The sequence below is a fragment of the Staurois parvus genome, unplaced genomic scaffold (assembly GCF_062004578.1).
Source record: "Staurois parvus isolate SC_StPar_1 unplaced genomic scaffold, SC_StPar_1.0 ptg000737l, whole genome shotgun sequence".
Taxonomy (NCBI): Eukaryota; Metazoa; Chordata; class Amphibia; order Anura; family Ranidae; genus Staurois; species Staurois parvus.
Window position 1 is genome coordinate 579,951 of NW_028318533.1, and position 19,166 is coordinate 599,116.

Here is a 19,166-nt window from a genome sequence, read left to right on the forward strand (position 1 = left end):
AAGGAGAAACCTAAATTGAGTTTCCCCCAGAACAGCAATAGAGAAAAAATCTCCCAATGGAAGATTGTTCCGATAACAACTCTCTAAAGCTGGCCATAGATTGATTGAATCTCTGCCGGTTCAGCAGCGACTGGCCCAGATTCAATCCATCTATGGGCAGGCTGGTTGTACCCAAGTCGATCCATCGATTGACTTTGGGTACAAGTCGATCCATCAATTGACTTGGGTACAACCAGCCTGTCTGACTGTTTACATTTGATTACTGCCAGCGGCTATAGTCGCTAGCAGTAATCGTGTTCTGAGGGCCAGAAAGACTCCCCACCGGCAAAACACAACAGCTGTGCTGGAGGGATTCCCCCATCAACACTGAATTGTTGTTGATGGGGTGGTCGAGTAATTTCCTTTCCTTCCAACAGTGGTGAAAGGAAAGAAAATCGCACAATCTATGGGCTGCTTAAGAAGGCATTTTCCTCACTTTGGAGAGATTTTCTCACACTTTCTGTCATGTATACCTGCAGGCAGGTGTAGGCCACAGTTATTCCTCCAACCTGAAGGTGGCAAGATGCTGTTTCTTCAGGCTAGCAGGACCCCATTGAGGAATAATTGTCCTCTGCTATGGGCTCCAGGTAGCCATCTTTGGAGGACAAAATCCTATTGGATACCAAAATCCAGCAAGATTTGGGTGACCATTTTGCTTCAAAATAATACCAGATCTGTGTCATTTGGTGTACCCGCAGTGTGAGAGTAAGGTAGAGACAGAGCTGTCATTTAAATAAGGAGAGCATTAGGGATAGGTACCTGTTGAAGAGGGAAAGAGAGGAAAGAGTAGATTATTTCCCTGTGATTTATTTTTCACTGAGCAGTGCAATATTGTAATAGTAGATGGTTGTGTCTTCTCCCCTTCAGGGTTCATGTTTCCCCTGCCCCCTCCAGAGATGCCCCACTATGGGCCATTACTCAGAACAGTATTACAACATCAAAGACCAGAAGATGAAGCTGTATCTGAACACTGGAGCGGATCCTCAGCACTTCTTCAGTGAGTATTGGTGGAAGAGCACTGGGGCCAATTAAAGAGCAGCTTGGGGTTCCACCATGTTCCCCATTTGTTTTCCTCAGTTCCTGGAGAGGTGACCTGGAGAGGTGTACCATGAAGAATTTTGTACAATATACAGTATGATGGTGTAACAAGGGGAGAGAGTGAAGGTTCTCATGTAATCCAGTTTATCTACAGTATATCATCTAGTAGTATTTGTTTGCCTTCAACTCGATATTGGTCCGTAATGCTGAAAACATTTGTCTGCTCATCCTAGCCTATACTAATGAAGAACTTTAAAATGCGAGCATCTTAACATTATTATCATTACAGAACAAGTCCAGCTAAACATGTCTACCTACTACTAAGTATAAAAAGAGAAAAAAGTTTGTTCTCCAGGTTTTGGGGGCATAAAAATTGGCAGAATGTCTGTGAATTATGAATTTGTACAATAGAAATTTTGCTTTCCTTGTCTGAGATCTGGTAAAATAAGATGAGAAACCCCCACCCCCAGAAAGTTTTACAACTATCAGGGTTGGAATTTCTGGTGAAAGAAATTATGGAATGGAATATTTGCAGATGTGAGTAACCTCCTGACATTCTACCTTCTCTTCAGGTCGGAGATATAAAATGTCTCTAAAATTAAGTGGGACAACAGAAACGTTAGGAAATTTGTATATATCCCTTTATGGGGCCGAAGGTAACGTGACTGAGCATCAGCTGCAGAGGTAGGACATAGTGTGGCTCTAACTGTAATCTATGACCATGCCATAGCAACATATAAAGTAATATACTTTACCTAAGTATGTGTAGGTGCTGAAATGTGTCATGTAGAACTGGATATCTGGAAAAAGGTTGGTGTTTGTAAAGCTCAATAGGTGAAACTGAAAGTTACACACATAAGTGAAGGGCTCATCACAGTAACTCCATCCCCTTCAGAACAATGCCTCCTCCCACTGTCAGTCTGGGCTTTCAATCTGAGACAGCCAGTCAGAAAGGAGAAAGTTACTGCTGTGCTATCATTAAAAGAGAAGTGTGGTGGGTTTTTTTTTAGAAATCACACATACCTTGGTGAACGCAGCATCAGTCCGATGCTGCTTCTGTCCCCTGCTGCCTCTAAGACTGGGAACTGAGTGATCAAAGACCTTTGATTGCTCAGTTCTCAGTGCTTCGGGAGCAGAGAGCTGGTGACTGTCAGTCACCACTGTGTGCTCTGCCCCCCCCCCCCCCACACACACACGCACACACACAGTCACTTGAGCACTGGGCTGTGGAGGGGGCGAGCATGAATGGCTCAAACTCTCACCGGATCGCTTAGAGGCTGAGCCAGGTGCTGGTCCAAGCTCCTAGGTTGATCCCAGTCGGGATCTTTCCCCAGCCGATACTGGCTCTGTGGCTTTAGCCCACTGTTGGCTGAAACCAGGCCACAGGAGTGCAGAATGAACTGCACTCCCCTGATCCACAAACAAGCTGTACTTCTCCTATAAAGCTGAATTCTTAATTAGTTAAAAAAAACTACCATAACTGCAATACTCAAGCGGTAGAGGAATAAGGAGTAATACTTACTGTGGTGGGCTCCAGTGCACTCCTCTTCTCTCCAATATTCTGGTTGTGGGAGGGCCCTCACTGTCCTCAGGTACGAGGCGGGACTGTTGGCCCTGCATTTTACTTGATTATATCAGCGTGCGACGGCTGACCAGCGCGTTTTAGAAAAGAGGCTTTGGTGTGCAGATGTAGGAAGGTGCAGCCGACATTCTCTACTGCAGGTGGTGTTCGACTGTAGCGGCAATTAAGCTGGGGGAGGAAGTCAAGAGAAACTGGATTTCTCTATGGTTTCCTCAGTCACCTGGAGCAGTGATCTGATTGGATGTGCAGGACCCAGGTGACCCTGGCGACCATCTTGGGTCAAGCAGAGTCTTTTTAAGTCCCTGTCCCCAGGTTTTGGCACTCTTTAAGTGAGTGGTTAGTGTAGGGACAGGTTACCTGATTGTCAGGGACAGCATTTGTGGTAGGAAGAGGTTTTGGTGGACTAGGGAATGAATAGGGACTAACTCTACCTTCTTGGGAAGCTCCCCATTGGGTTGAATCGGCCATGGCACCTGGTACAATCTGTCAACTCTTTCAACAAGCCCCATGTCCCTTCCAGTGGAAATCTTCATTGAAGCCCAAAAAGGGGAGGCCCAAGTATGTCATGCAAGATGGACAACTTGGGTGTCTGAGTTAGTAGGTAAAGAAGCAAGTTCTAAAGGTGTGTACTCGACAGATGGGGGCATGTCCATTACTTCTGCAGTATCTACACTGTCACCCTCCAAAGCAGGCTGTACACTCCCAGTAGATAAGATTATGCAGCCTGCAGCCTCTGGTTGAAGTTGCCTTAGCAGAGATTACTGCTTAACACTGTAACAAGCATGATTTCAACTTCTTCACGGAAGGAGGACTGCTCCACCTCCCTGGAAACACTGTCCTGTAACTCAGTTCCCTCTGCCCACAGGGGCTCACCAGCCACCAGCACAAATTCTTCCTCTAGTGTAAGCACAGAAAGAGTCATGGTGGAATAGCTCAGTTTATCAGGCACACCCCACTCATTCACCTCACTGGGCACCATCCACACCAAAGGCAACACTCCTTCCCCACTGGGAACACTGGGCTCTATCTCAGAGGTAGCAGGGGAGTCCTCTCACACTTCGGTAGTGGTGACCTCTGACAGCCAAGGGGAGTCTACACTCAATGCTTCAGACAACCCAGGCAAACCTGGCCCAAACTTAGATATCAAGGACAGTCTTTTAGAGTTTGCATCCTTCACCTTTGTAAGCTGCATATGGTCCCAGGCAGAAATCAGGTCCCATGGCTCACTTAGTTTGTATTGTCTCCACAGGTCCAGAAAAAATGACACCAGTTTACATTGCAGGACAGATCAGCACTAACATCTCCACCTGGGCTGTCACTTAATCTCTTCCTTCTTGCAAAAAGAATCTTCACCTCTTACAATTCAATGTGCATATCTAATATACAGACATCCCTGGCTCTGCTGTTGATGATCCCTGGTTCCATCTCAAAGGTCAAAAAGGACATTCTGCGGCACTGCCTATTGGCAGCTCACACCGCTATTTCCCAACACTGGAAATCTACCTCTCCCTCCAGTTTATTGGAATTTGGCCAGATACTTAATGAGATAATGGCCATGGAGACATTTGTTGTGGAAGACAGCTCGGTCCTGAAAAAGTATGCACCACCGTGACTTGTTGGAGGGCCTAAAGTGATTCAGATGCTTTTCAAGTCTTAATCTCCTAGGGACTGGCCTTATTTATTTTCACTGATAACAATTTTTCGAGCACTTCTCAGATTGCTCGGTTATCCCTTCTCCCCCCCCCCCCCTTTTTTATTTGTTTTCCTGGTTTCTTTCCCCTTCCTCACCATTTCCATCATATACCTTGCTGCCACTATAGGCTTTCCACTGATTGTTGGTTACACTGTGAAGTTGGCAACCTATTCTACTCATTACTCGTTACATCTGTTTTTTTACAGTATGTATGGCATGCCATTTATATCTGCTTGGGGATTGTCACACACCACATGTTTTTGCTCACCGTTTTCAATTGTTATTTGTCATATGCCTTTGTATTGAGATGCTTATAACTTTAAGTAAAATTACATTTAACCGTAACATCTCCAACATCCCCAGGTAGTAAAAAGCAAGGCTTCCCTATGTAGCAAGTTGAAGTCTAGTATCCAGAAGCCCCAGTTCATCTGGAATTCTGATTCCATCAGAGATGACCATGTTCATTGACAATGTTCCAGTCTTTTGCACTCTCAGGGGCATGTCTTGCACTTCCTCCTTTTAAGTACATAATGCTCCTCCTCTTGCTTTGTATACACTCCCTTCTCTGAACTTGTAGAAAGTTTCAGAAACTTCTCTTTTTTTGGACATTCCCTTTCCCAGAATGCCTATCTTGCCAACTACACCAAAGTGTAGGCCATGTGAACATGGACATGTTTAGCTTCCTGGGTACCATTAGCCAGTATAAGACCAACTGCACTTATGTGAACCTCCACTCCCAGAGGGAGTCAATATGCCTCATTTCCAAATAATACACAGAAAAAGCACCAACATCTTCTGACAGCCCACCTCTAAGATATAGAACACAGCAAAAAATAAAGTGAGTCCAGTCCAATAGTTTCTTTCTTACTTTCTTTTAAAAACAGCAAGGGAAAGTCAAACATCTTCACTGCAAATACTTCTCCAATGCAGAACAAGGCCAGTCAACATGTTTCCACTCAATACCAGTGATGCGTCCTATTGCCCTGTAATGGGGCGGAGCCAAAGCAGGATATTCAGGGAGATCCCCAGCCAGAGAAAGCACTGTTTTCTTAGCAGCCTACATCTGGTTCTGGAAGGGCCCCATTCTTCTCACAAGGGCCAACACTCCTTTTCCTGCTCCAGTATCTGGACTCCAACCACATCCACTTCACAGTCCTATATATTAAGTACTGTGCAAAAGTCTTAGGCAGGTGTCAAAATGCTGTAAATTAAGAATGCTTTCAGAAATAGAAGTGTTATTAGTTTATTTTTATCAATTAACAAATGTGAAAGTAAATTAATAGAAGAGAAATCTAAATCAAATTAATATTTGGTGTGGCCACCCTTTGCTTTCAAAATGGCATAAATTCTTCTAGGAACACTTGCACAAAGTTTTTGAAGGAACTTGGCAGGTAGGTTGTTCCAGACAAATTGAAGAACTAACCACAGATCTTCTGTGCATGTAGGCTGTCTCAAATCATTCTGCTTCTTCATGTAATCCCAGACAGACTTGATGATGTTGAGATCAGGGCTCTGTGGGGCCAAACCATCACTTTCAGGACTCTTTGTTCTTCTTTATAATTGAAGATCATTGTTAATGACATTGGCTGTATGTTTTGGGGCCGTTGTCCTGCTGCAGAATAAATTTAGGGCCAATCACAATCCTCCCTAATAGTATAGCATGATGGATAAGTATCTGCTTGTATTTCTCAGCATTGATGACAGGATTGATCATGACCAAATCTCCAACTCCATTTACAGAAATGCATCCCAAAATCCACAAAGAACCTCCACCATGTTTCACTGTTGCCTGCAGACACTCATTATTGTACTGTTCTCCAGCCCTTCAGCAACAAACTGCCTCCTGCTACAGCCAAATATTTAAATATTTGACTTATCAGTCCAGAGCACCTGCTGCCATTTTTCTCCACCCCAGTCGCCATGTTTTCATGTATAAACAAGGCTAAGCGACTCAACTATGCAACTGGGGTGCAGAAAAATGGCAGCAAGTGCTCTGGACTGATGAGTCATGATTTTAAATACTATGGTGTAGCAGGAGGCAGTTTGTTGGTGAAGGGCTGGAGAGTGGTACAATAATGAGCATCTGCAGTTAACAATGAAGCATGGTGGAGGTTCTTGAAAGTTTGGGGCTGCATTTCTGCAAATGGAGTTGGAGATTTGGTCAGGAACAATGGTGTCCTCAATGCTGAGAGATACAGGCAGATAGCTATCCATCATGCCATACCATCAGGGAGGCGTTTTATTGGCCCCAAATATATTCTGCATCAGGAAAATGATCCTAAACATATAGCCAATGTCATTAGGAATTATCTTCAGCATAAAGAAGAACAAGGAGTCCTGGAAGTGATAGTCTGGCCACCACAAAGCCCTGATCTCAACATCATGGAGTCTGTCTCGGATTACATGAAGAGACAGAAGAATATGAGGCAGAGGATCTGTGGTTAGTTCTCCAAAATGTTTGGAATAACCTACCTGCCAAGTTCCTTCAAAAACTGTGCAAGTGTACCTAGAAGAATTGATGCCGTTTTGAACGCAAAGGGTGGCTACACTAAATATTGATTTGAATTTGTATTCCATTCATTTATTTTCCATTTTGATAATTGATAAAAAAAATAAACTATAAATATTTCTAATTCTAAACACATTCTTCATTTATAGCATGTTTTTTACACCCGCCTAAAACTTTTGCACAGTACTGTATATTTCCTCTCTTTACTGAAAAGGGTGTCCTCTAATGGTCTCTAGAAGCCAATTAACTACTTCCTACAAGCATGATTGTTAGCAAAGCTTCCTGTGTTCCGGAAGCAGGGGCGGACTGACCATTTGGAAACTCAGGCACTGCCCAAGGGCCCGGGGTCAGTGGGGGCCCCATGAGATGCCCCTGGTACCTTTTTAATAGGCTTTTTTGAGTTTGGGCAAGGACACAGGGGCCCCATGATCCCCTATTGCCTGGGGTGCCCCATGAGTTGTCAGTCCGCCCCTGTCTGGAAGCTATGTAAAGCACCTTGCTGGACCATGATCTGCCTGCATTGCAGAAGCACAAAGACCCTTTGATGACATCACTGGGTCTTAAATAAGATTTGTAATGCAACCTGTAATGTTACATTTAATAATCTTATTAGCATGTTTATGAGGTCAGAAAGGAGGTACCAGGGAAGGGAAAGAAAATATAAGCAAAAAAAAATTAAATATATATATATATATATATATATATTTAATGTTTGTGTGTGTTTAGTAAACTGTATCGGCAAGTCATAAAGTCAGTATAATGTTCTCTATTTGGTCTCTTCCTTTTTTTTTCCTCTTTTTTCCCTTTGTAGTGGAAGTCTGGTCCCAGGGAACACCTACTTTACGTTTATCGATTCCACAGTTAAGCTGCACCCATTAGATCATGTGACATTCCACTGGACCCCAATACTGTTCAACATCTTCAAGGCACAGCTGGGAGTGACCAGAATCGACATGCAAACCGGAGAAGATGGAACCATGTATGTCACTCCTAATGTTCCATATAATAGAGGAACCAGTGCTGATTGGGTTAGATACATCAGGGAGACAAACAACCTAAACAGGCCATACACTAGTAAAATTTTGTATAACCTTTTTAATTTCAGGAATGTTCATTCAATTTTCTAATTGTTAGTGGGGTGGAACCAGTGTTAATTTTTGACCGCAGAGAAAAGAAATTTTGAAGGAGTGGGATGGAAACGTTTTCTCGCAATAACACATTTCTACCAGCATTCATTCTGAAATGGAATGTTAAAAGCAAACAAAATTTTGACATATTTTTAAATTCAGATGAGAATTATCGTACAAATGTTCATACGAACAATCGTTCGAAAATACACAAGTGTACAGGCAGCATAATTGCTCTTTGTTATCCCTTCCTTTGCCCAGTTTCCCTCTCTAAATCTCACCAAATTATAAGATTTTGCATATTTAGGTAACAAAGTAAAACATTTAAGAAAGTATAACCAGACATTTTGCTGAGGGGGCCAAAAGGAACCAAAAAGCCTCCAGTGTAAAGCATGTGGGGCCTCCTTAGAACACAATGGGGTAGATTACTGAAACTGGAGCACTCAGAATCTGGTGCAGCTCTGCATGGTAGCCACTCAGCTTCTAACTTCAACTTGTTTACTTAAGCTACGGCAATAAAACCTGTAAACTGATTGGTTTCTATGCAGAGTTGCACTGAGTTGTGCATGCACCAGTTTTAGTAAATAACCCCCAATGTATTTACATATCTCAATTCCATTAGAAAGCCCCTGAAAAAGCCATACAAATTGTTCCTGCATGATTCTGTGCAAACTAGACAACCAGAACCACTGAGTTGCAACACAGATACAACCTACTACAAATCCAACACAACAAACACTTTACTCCTGCGCTAGGAAAGGACTCAGTAGACCCAATAGGAATTTTCTGGAATTTTCTGGAATATGCACTGCTTGCTGCCCTCAACAGACTGGGGTGGTCCGAATACACTGGATACAAATGGAGAAACAGAAAAAGGGCGCACCGACCTAGTGCATTATCGTTTAAAATAATTTATTAAAGAAACAAAAATAGGTATCATACTCACAATGGACATAATAACACAGGCATGTCAAACTGAACAAGATGTATGATCAAAAACAACACCTGAGTCCATACGATAAAACCCTGGATGACCAACTGGCTAAGGCGTTTCGAGGAAACAACCTCTTCCTCAGAGCCAACACCTGGCTCTGAGTTGGTCATCCAGGGTTCCATCGAATGGACTCAGATGTTGTTTGGATCATACATCTTGTTCAGTTTGACATGCCTGTGTTATTATGTCTAGAGATGAGCGAATTTCTCAAAAATTCGATTTGGCTGATTCGGCGATTTCAAGTGTGAAATTCGATTCGATGCGAATTTCTTCGCTACGAAGATGACTTATAAAAAGGGTTTCTAGGCTTCAGAGAGCCTTTAAATTAGTGCAGAACACTGTACCTTTAATTTAAATGCCCTTGGAGATGAGGAAAGAGAAGAAGAAGGAGAAGGATGAGAAGAAGGAGAAGGATGAGAAGAAGGAGAAGGATGAGAAGAAGGAGAAGGATGAGAAGGAGAAGGATGAGAAGAAGGAGAAGGAGAAGGATGAGAAGGAGAAGGATGAGAAGAAGGAGAAGGATGAGGAGAAGAAGGATGAGAAGAAGGAGAAGGATGAGGAGAAGAAGGATGAGAAGAAGGAGAAGGAGAAGGATGAGAAGAAAGAGAAGGATGAGAAGGAGAAGGATGAGAAGAAGGAGAAGGAGAAGGATGAGAAGAAGGAGAAGGAGAAGGATGAGGAGAAGAAGGATGAGAAGAAGGAGAAGGATGAGAAGAAGGAGAAGGAGAAGGATGAGAAGAAGGAGAAGGAGAAGGATGAGAAGAAGGATGAGAAGAAGGAGAAGGATGAGAAGAAGGAGAAGGAGAAGGATGAGAAGAAGAAGAAGGAGAAGGATGAGGAGAAGGAGAAGGATGAGAAGAAGGAGAAGGATGAGAAGAAGGAGAAGGAGAAGGATGAGAAGAAGGAGAAGGATGAGAAGAAGGAGAAGGATGAGAAGATGGAGAAGGAGAAGGATGAGAAGAAGGAGAAGGAGAAGGATGAGAAGAAGGAGAAGGAGAAGGATGAGAAGAAGGAGAAGGAGAAGGATGAGAAGAAGGAGAAGGATGAGAAGAAGGAGAAGGATGAGAAGAAGGAGAAGGAGAAGGATGAGAAGAAGGAGAAGGATGAGAAGAAGGAGAAGGAGAAGCAGAAGGAGAAGGATGAGAAGAAGGAGAAGGATGAGGAGAAGGAGAAGGAGAAGCAGAAGGAGAAGGATGAGAAGAAGGAAAAGGAGAAGGATGAGAAGATGGAGAAGGAGAAGGATGAGAAGAAGGAGAAGGATGAGAAGAAGGAGAAGGAGAAGGATGAGAAGAAGGAGAAGGATGAGAAGGAGAAGGATGAGAAGAAGGAGAAGGATGAGGAGAAGAAGGATGAGAAGAAGGAGAAGGAGAAGGATGAGAAGAAGGAGAAGGAGAAGGATGAGAAGAAGGAGAAGGATGAGAAGAAGGATGAGAAGAAGGAGAAGGATGAGAAGAAGGAGAAGGAGAAGGATGAGAAGAAGGAGAAGGATGAGAAGAAGGAGAAGGATGAGAAGAAGGATGAGAAGAAGGATGAGAAGAAGGATGAGAAGAAGGAGAAGGAATGAGAAGAAGGACAGTTCTGTGACAGTTTCTGTCTATTTCTGACAGTTCTGGGACATTCACTCCATACAGCTGTTTCAACCGCTGTATGGAGGGAATGTCATGGAACTGTCAGAAATAGGCTATTAATGACAGTTCTGGGACTGTCCTTCCATGCAGCGGTTGAAACATTGTATGTATTTGTTTCCATAAATGGATCCATTTATGGAAACAAATACATACAATGTTTCAACCGCTGTATGGAAGGACAGTCCCAGAACTGTCATTAATAGTCTATTTCTGACAGTTCTATGACATTCCCTCCATACAGCGGTTGAAACAGCTGTATGGAGTGAATGTCCCAGAACTGTCAGAAATAGACTATTTATGACAGTTCTGGGACTGTCCTTCCATACAGCGGTTGAAACATTGTATCTATTTGTTTCCATAAATGGATCCATTTATGGAAACAAATACATACAATGTTTCAACCGCTGTATGGAAGGACAGTCCCAGAACTGTCATTAATAGTCTATTTCTGACAGTTCCATGACATTCCCTCCATACAGCGGTTGAAACAGCTGTATGGAGTGAATGTCCCAGAACTGTCAGAAATAGACTATTTATGACAGTTCTGGGACATTCACTCCATACAGCGGTTGAAACATTGTATCTATTTTTTTCCATAAATGACATTCTGCAGATACACTTTTTGCCGGCTTGGAATTATTCTTATTTTCATCCTACTTCTTCTTTTTCTTCTTATGAGGATGAGGATGAAGAAGAAGAAGTAGGATGAAAATAAGATTAATTCCAAGCCGGCAAAAAGTGTATCTGCAGCGCTCCTCTAAGTGTATTTGCAGAATGTCATTTATGGAAAAAAATAGATACAATGTTTCAACCGCTGTATGGAGTGAATGTCCCAGAACTGCCATAAATAGTCTATTTCTGACAGTTCTGGGACATTCACTCCATACAGCTGTTTCAACCGCTGTATGGAGGGAATGTCATAGAACTGTCAGAAATAGACTATTAATGACAGTTCTGGGACTGTCCTTCCATACAGCGGTTGAAACATTGTATCTATTTGTTTCCATAAATGGATCCATTTATGGAAACAAATAGATACAATGTTTCAACCGCTGTATGGAAGGACAGTCCCAGAACTGTCATTAATAGTCTATTTCTGACAGTTCTATGACATTCCCTCCATACAGCGGTTGAAACAGCTGTATGGAGTGAATGTCCCAGAACTGTCAGAAATAGACTATTTATGACAGTTCTGGGACTGTCCTTCCATACAGCGGTTGAAACATTGTATGTATTTGTTTCCATAAATGGATCCATTTATGGAAACAAATACATACAATGTTTCAACCGCTGTATGGAAGGACAGTCCCAGAACTGTCATTAATAGTCTATTTCTGACAGTTCTATGACATTCCCTCCATACAGCGGTTGAAACAGCTGTATGGAGTGAATGTCCCAGAACTGTCAGAAATAGACTATTTATGACAGTTCTGGGACTGTCCTTCCATACAGCGGTTGAAACATTGTATCTATTTGTTTCCATAAATGGATCCATTTATGGAAACAAATACATACAATGTTTAAACCGCTGTATGGAAGGACAGTCCCAGAACTGTCATTAATAGTCTATTTCTGACAGTTCCATGACATTCCCTCCATACAGCGGTTGAAACAGCTGTATGGAGTGATTGTCCCAGAACTGTCAGAAATAGTCTATTTCTGACAGTTCTGGGACATTCACTCCATACAGCTGTTTCAACCGCTGTATGGAGGGAATGTCATGGAACTGTCAGAGTCCCAGAACTGTCATTAATAGTCTATTTCTGACAGTTCCATGACATTCCCTCCATACAGCGGTTGAAACAGCTGTATGGAGTGAATGTCCCAGAACTGTCAGAAATAGACTATTTATGACAGTTCTGGGACATTCACTCCATACAGCGGTTGAAACATTGTATCTATTTTTTTCCATAAATGACATTCTGCAGATACACTTTTTGCCGGCTTGGAATTATTCTTATTTTCATCCTACTTCTTCTTTTTCTTCTTATGAGGATGAGGATGAAGAAGAAGAAGTAGGATGAAAATAAGATTAATTCCAAGCCGGCAAAAAGTGTATCTGCAGCGCTCCTCTAAGTGTATTTGCAGAATGTCATTTATGGAAAAAAAAAGATTCAATGTTTCAACCGCTGTATGGAGTGAATGTCCCAGAACTGCCATAAATAGTCTATTTCTGACAGTTCTGGGACATTCACTCCATACAGCTGTTTCAACCGCTGTATGGAGGGAATGTCATAGAACTGTCAGAAATAGACTATTAATGACAGTTCTGGGACTGTCCTTCCATACAGCGGTTGAAACATTGTATCTATTTGTTTCCATAAATGGATCCATTTATGGAAACAAATAGATACAATGTTTCAACCGCTGTATGGAAGGACAGTCCCAGAACTGTCATTAATAGTCTATTTCTGACAGTTCTATGACATTCCCTCCATACAGCGGTTGAAACAGCTGTATGGAGTGAATGTCCCAGAACTGTCAGAAATAGACTATTTATGACAGTTCTGGGACTGTCCTTCCATACAGCGGTTGAAACATTGTATGTATTTGTTTCCATAAATGGATCCATTTATGGAAACAAATACATACAATGTTTCAACCGCTGTATGGAAGGACAGTCCCAGAACTGTCATTAATAGTCTATTTCTGACAGTTCCATGACATTCCCTCCATACAGCGGTTGAAACAGCTGTATGGAGTGATTGTCCCAGAACTGTCAGAAATAGTCTATTTCTGACAGTTCTGGGACATTCACTCCATACAACTGTTTCAACCGCTGTATGGAGGGAATGTCATGGAACTGTCAGAAATAGACTATTAATGACAGTTCTGGGACTGTCCTTCCATACAGCGGTTGAAACATTGTATCTATTTGTTTCCATAAATGGATCCATTTATGGAAACAAATACATACAATGTTTCAACCGCTGTATGGAAGGACAGTCCCAGAACTGTCATTAATAGTCTATTTCTGACAGTTCTATGACATTCCCTCCATACAGCGGTTGAAACAGCTGTATGGAGTGAATGTCCCAGAACTGTCAGAAATAGACTATTTATGACAGTTCTGGGACTGTCCTTCCATACAGCGGTTGAAACATTGTATCTATTTTTTTCCATAAATGACATTCTGCAAATACACTTAGAGGAGCGCTGCAGATACACTTTTTGCCGGCTTGGAATTAATCTTATTTTCATCCTACTTCTTCTTCTTCATCCTCATCCTCATAAGAAGAAAAAGAAGAAGTAGGATGAAAATAAGAATAATTCCAAGCCGGCAAAAAGTGTATCTGCAGCGCTCCTCTAAGTGTATCTGCAGAATGTCATTTATGGAAAAAAATAGATACAATGTTTCAACCGCTGTATGGAGTGAATGTCCCAGAACTGTCATAAATAGTCTATTTCTGACAGTTCTGGGACATTCACTCCATACAGCTGTTTCAACCGCTGTATGGAGGGAATGTCATAGAACTGTCAGAAATAGACTATTAATGACAGTTCTGGGACTGTCCTTCCATACAGCGGTTGAAACATTGTATCTATTTGTTTCCATAAATGGATCCATTTATGGAAACAAATAGATACAATGTTTCAACCGCTGTATGGAAGGACAGTCCCAGAACTGTCATTAATAGTCTATTTCTGACAGTTCTATGACATTCCCTCCATACAGCGGTTGAAACAGCTGTATGGAGTGAATGTCCCAGAACTGTCAGAAATAGACTATTTATGACAGTTCTGGGACTGTCCTTCCATACAGCGGTTGAAACATTGTATGTATTTGTTTCCATAAATGGATCCATTTATGGAAACAAATACATACAATGTTTCAACCGCTGTATGGAAGGACAGTCCCAGAACTGTCATTAATAGTCTATTTCTGACAGTTCCATGACATTCCCTCCATACAGCGGTTGAAACAGCTGTATGGAGTGAATGTCCCAGAACTGTCAGAAATAGACTATTTATGACAGTTCTGGGACATTCCCTCCATACAGCGGTTTCCGGCAAAAAGTGTATGTGCAGAGTTCCTCTATTCTGCAGATACACTTAGAGGAGCTCTGCAGATACACTTAGAGGAGCTCTGCACATACACTTTTTGCCAGCTTGGAATTATTCTTATTTTCATCCTACTTCTTCTTCTTCTTCATCCTCATCCTTTTCTTCTTCTTCTGAGGATGAGGATGAGGATGAAGAAGAAGAAGAAGAAGTAGGATGAAAATAAGATTAATTCCAAGCCGGCAAAAAGTGTATGTGCAGAGCTCCTCTAAGTGTATCTGCAGAGCTCCTCTAAGTGTATCTGCAGAATAGAGGAACTCTGCACATACACTTTTTGCCGGCTTGCAATTATTCTTATTTTCATCCTACTTCTTCTTCTTCTTCTTCTTCTTCTTCATCCTCTTCTTCTTCTTCTGAGGATGAGGATAAAGAAGATGAAGAAGAAGAAGAAGAAGATGTAGGATGAAAATAAGATTAATTCCAAACAGGCAAAAAGTGTATGTGCAGAGCTCCTCTAAGTGTATCTGCAGAGCTCCTCTAAGTGTATCTGCAGAATAGAGGAACTCTGCACATACACTTTTTGCCGGCTTGGAATTATTCTTCTTTTCATCCTACTTCTTCTTCTTCTTCATCCTCATCCTCATCCTCAGAAGAAGAGGATGAGGATGAGGATGAAGAAGAAGAAGAAGAAGAAGAAGTAGGATGAAAAGAAGAATAATTCCAAGCCGGCAAAAAGTGTATGTGCAGAGTTCCTCTATTTCTGACAGTTCTCTCACAGCTTCTTCACATGTACAGTGGTGGAAACATCTGTATCCTAAATGTAAACTAATAGATACAATGTTTCAACCGCTAAACATGTGTTCCTTCTGTCAGAGAACTGTCAGAAATAGCGGAGCTCACTGCAGGGACACTTTTGCCGGCTGATCGGGAAATGTTCGATTCGCGCACCCGAAGTAGGCAAAATTTCGGTTTCGCCGCGAATCGAATATTTCCTGAAATTCGACTCGAATTCCGGTTCGCCTGGTTCGATTCGCTCATCTCTAATTATGTCCATTGTGAGTATGATACCTATTTTTGTTTCTTTAATAAATTATTTTAAACGATAATGCACTAGGTCGGTGCACCCTTTCTCTGTTTCTCCATTTACAACCTAATACAATACTGTGCTGTAACCTGGATGTACTATTGGTCCAGAGGTATAAAAATAGGATTTATGTACTCTCTGTAAAATCTTTATCTTGGAGTCTATTGTGGTACACAGGAAGTCTAACAAAATGTGTATCTCCGATGCTTGGGTTGAATAAATGGTTTCTGAGGGCTGCAAACAGGAGTTTTACTCCCTGCTTCCTCGATTTCCTTGATTTCCCACCTCCATCCTTCCCGTGTCATCACAAAAATTATCAGAACTTCCAATGATGATTTCTGGACTTTCCGGATCTATCCGAACTGCTGTAACATCTAGACAGTCAAAACCGCGTTGTCCATCAGAGCTTGCACCAACTGTTCCCTCTCAAAAGGTTATCTAAGTTTCCCACAGTGGGGATGCCACAAGAACACAAACAAGGCTAAAACTGGGCCCAGCATGTTGGGGATCATCTGAGGTACAGAAGGGTGACCGAAGAGTCAGGGTCAAAAATTGATAGTGAAGGAGCCCCACGGCAAACTAAAGAGTAATACACTGGAAAGGTGGGAATATGTAGGTAGTCATTCTTGATGTCCACTCTAGCCAGAAGGTTTCATTATGCAGGGAAGCAAAGAAAAACCCAATTTAATTCCTGCAGAATTTCTAAACTACAATGAAGACATTCAGAGTTTTGAGGTCCAAGATGGGATGGATGGCTCCTCTGGGTATCGGAACATTGAACAGGTTAGAAAAAATCCTACAAACCATGTTACTACATGACTAGTGTAGAATAAATGTGCAAGTTAGGACCATATAGCTACTGAACCATGCTCCTGCACAATTCTCTCTCTTTCACACAATATCCCCCCCCCGCCAATCTCTAATTATACCAAGGAAGGAGACCAAACCACCTTTGGAGTAAAATGGCCGTCACGGCCTCTTATTAACAATTCAACTTAAACAACATAAAACATTCCTTAAAACAGAAACATAACAGTAAAAAGTTGTTGGTCTTAGAAGGCACAAAACAATACTGCTATCCCCATGCGGAACCTTAACCATAATATTAATATTAAGCCTCCAGCCACAGTGCATCGGCTCGGAGACAAAACACACAATCCGCAGTGCACAATCTCCACCTTCCAGTTAAACCTTGGTTAACCGGAATGCACCCGGGCACATCATTCCACCCATGGGTCCCAACCATTCACTTTAGCTTCAAATTACTTGCCGCCTCCAAAGACCAACAACAGACACAGCACACTGGGTAAGCCCTTACGCTTGCGTGCCCAGCCACACCTGGAAGGCTCGCTGGATGCCATCCTGTAAACCCAAGGACCATATATCAGTCCCCACCGCATTAAGGTGCACACCATTGCCACGAAGGTAGCGCCAAGCAGGGGCGGACTGACAACTCATGGGGCCCCCGGGCAACAGGGGTTCATGGGGCCCCTGTGTCCTTGCCCAAACTAAAAAAAGCCTATGAAAAAGGTACCAGGGGCATCTCATGGGGCCCCATACTGACCCCGGGCCCTTTCCAAATGGTCAGTCCACCCCTGGCACCAAGTGTCAACTTCCAATTCCAAATGCCAAACAACCAGCACCCCCCCCCCCCCAGTTATGGATCACAAACCTACCCACCTCCTTATTAACCTTAATTCGGGCCTTGTTAATCTGCTCCACCAATCTAGGTTGACAATGTCAGACCACACTATAATCATGTCCTGAAATGCCCTGTGTAACCGAAGGAAATCCAACCTGACATCCCTAATAAGCTCCCTCATGGACCTGACCCCCAAGCCGTTGCCATCCACGTGGACCAACAGCACATTGCCTGTCCAGGCGATCAAAACAATGTATCTCGGGGAGCAACCAGCCCCACAACATGCCAGTCACCCCAATCCAGCGGACACAGGCCGACTGCCTAGTAAAACGCAACAAAAAATGAAGTGGCATTGATCTTAAGTCGGTGACTTTGCCTAGGCTGAGATTATATAATGAGTCTGCTGCAGGCAGGAGAGAACATTTCCTCAATCTCTTCTTCACCAGGGATCGGACTACAATGTTGTAACTTTGTAGCAAATCACAAGGTGAGAGGATGCAGCAGGGGCTGATCTGTGTCGGACATTCGTATACAGCTCACACATTTTTCTCAAATACAGCAGTGGTGATCACTCAAACTGCATAGTGTGTGATGACTAGATGGGATCATGAGTGGTGTCAAATTATGGTCTAAATTTGGTCTCACCCTTTACAGAACATTTCTGTCCCTCTTAACAACAAAATGCCCCTCGAACACAAATTGACTTCACAGGGCTGGCTGGCTTCCATGCCATTAGAGATCTGTGTTTGGCACTCTGAGAATTGGAGAGGATATTGAATACTTTCTTATTTACCTTTTTCTGTGTTTGTGAATACAGATTTTTTTTTTTGCCCCCCATAGATCCTCATTCTGTGGTACTGGGACAGTTCTGGATAACCTCACGCAGGTCCTGGGCCCCTGCAGTGATCTGGATACCCCATAGTTGGATCCCCTTAACTGATACCTAGAGGACTAAAAGAACTGCAACCAAATATACAGTATCTATTGAAAAAAGTATTTCTTTGTATTCTTTCAAAACATATTAAATCATTTTCTTTTCAGCTCAGTCAGTTTTGTTCCATGAAATCTGTCATTGTTATATGATGTATAGCATATTGCTGCTTTTTCACCCCTGACACCATATCATTTACTAACAAGAGTGATTCCCCCCTGACCAAACCCCGCATGCATAAAATGTCAAGTATACTAGACTGAGAAGTTGTCTATACACTGCGTCCAGGGGCGGACTGACAACTCATGGGGCCCCCGGGCAATAGGGGATCATGGGGCCCCTGTGTCCTTGCCCAAACTAAAAAAAACCTATGAAAAAGGTACCAGGGGCATCTCATGGGGCCCCCTACTGACCCCGGGCCCTCTGGCAGTGCTCGAATTTCCAAATGGTCAGTCTGCCCCAACTACGTCCCTTTATGAATATAGAATCACATTAACAATATATTGCAATGGGACTTTGAAGAGGTCACCAAAAAAAACTAATAAATATGTAAAAACTGCTGAAATAGTCTTTTTGTAAATGCATTGTATCAGGAGAGCACATGTTGAGGCTGCATATGCAGACCATATGTCATGATTATACAGGATTTATATGGCGTTAACATTTTGCACAACACTTTACAGAATTATTATATACCTTCATACATTATATGGACGTCCTCCATTACCCACCAGCAAATTTTACATATTTCTATATTCCTGACATCATTTTTCATTTTCACTCTATAACAGCTGATTTTGGCAGTGGAATGTGAACTCAACGTGTTTCCCAGATTATCAGTCTGCTTCTTCAGGAGATATGGGAGGTGGATCTACAATATTCTGGCAGAACTGATAT

General features: G+C 42.4%; 1 protein-coding gene across 2 annotated transcripts in view; it reads left to right on the forward strand.

Annotated features, from left to right (window-relative positions):
• The window catches only part of LOC149445228 (pancreatic lipase-related protein 2-like), a 43,111-nt gene extending 24,728 nt beyond the window's left edge, over nt 1-18,383 (forward strand). Inside the window, exons 9-12 of one of the 2 annotated variants that reach the window (XM_089654065.1) lie at nt 907-1,036; nt 1,650-1,761; nt 7,673-7,840; nt 18,179-18,383. In XM_089654065.1, the coding sequence (XP_089510191.1) occupies nt 907-1,036; nt 1,650-1,761; nt 7,673-7,840; nt 18,179-18,260 (492 nt within the window). In that variant the 3' untranslated portion in view covers nt 18,261-18,383. The remainder of the gene's footprint in view (nt 1-906; nt 1,037-1,649; nt 1,762-7,672; nt 7,841-18,178) is intronic. The other variant, XR_016306430.1, reaches the window with a different exon arrangement.
• Nucleotides 18,384-19,166: the final 783 nt, after the last annotated feature.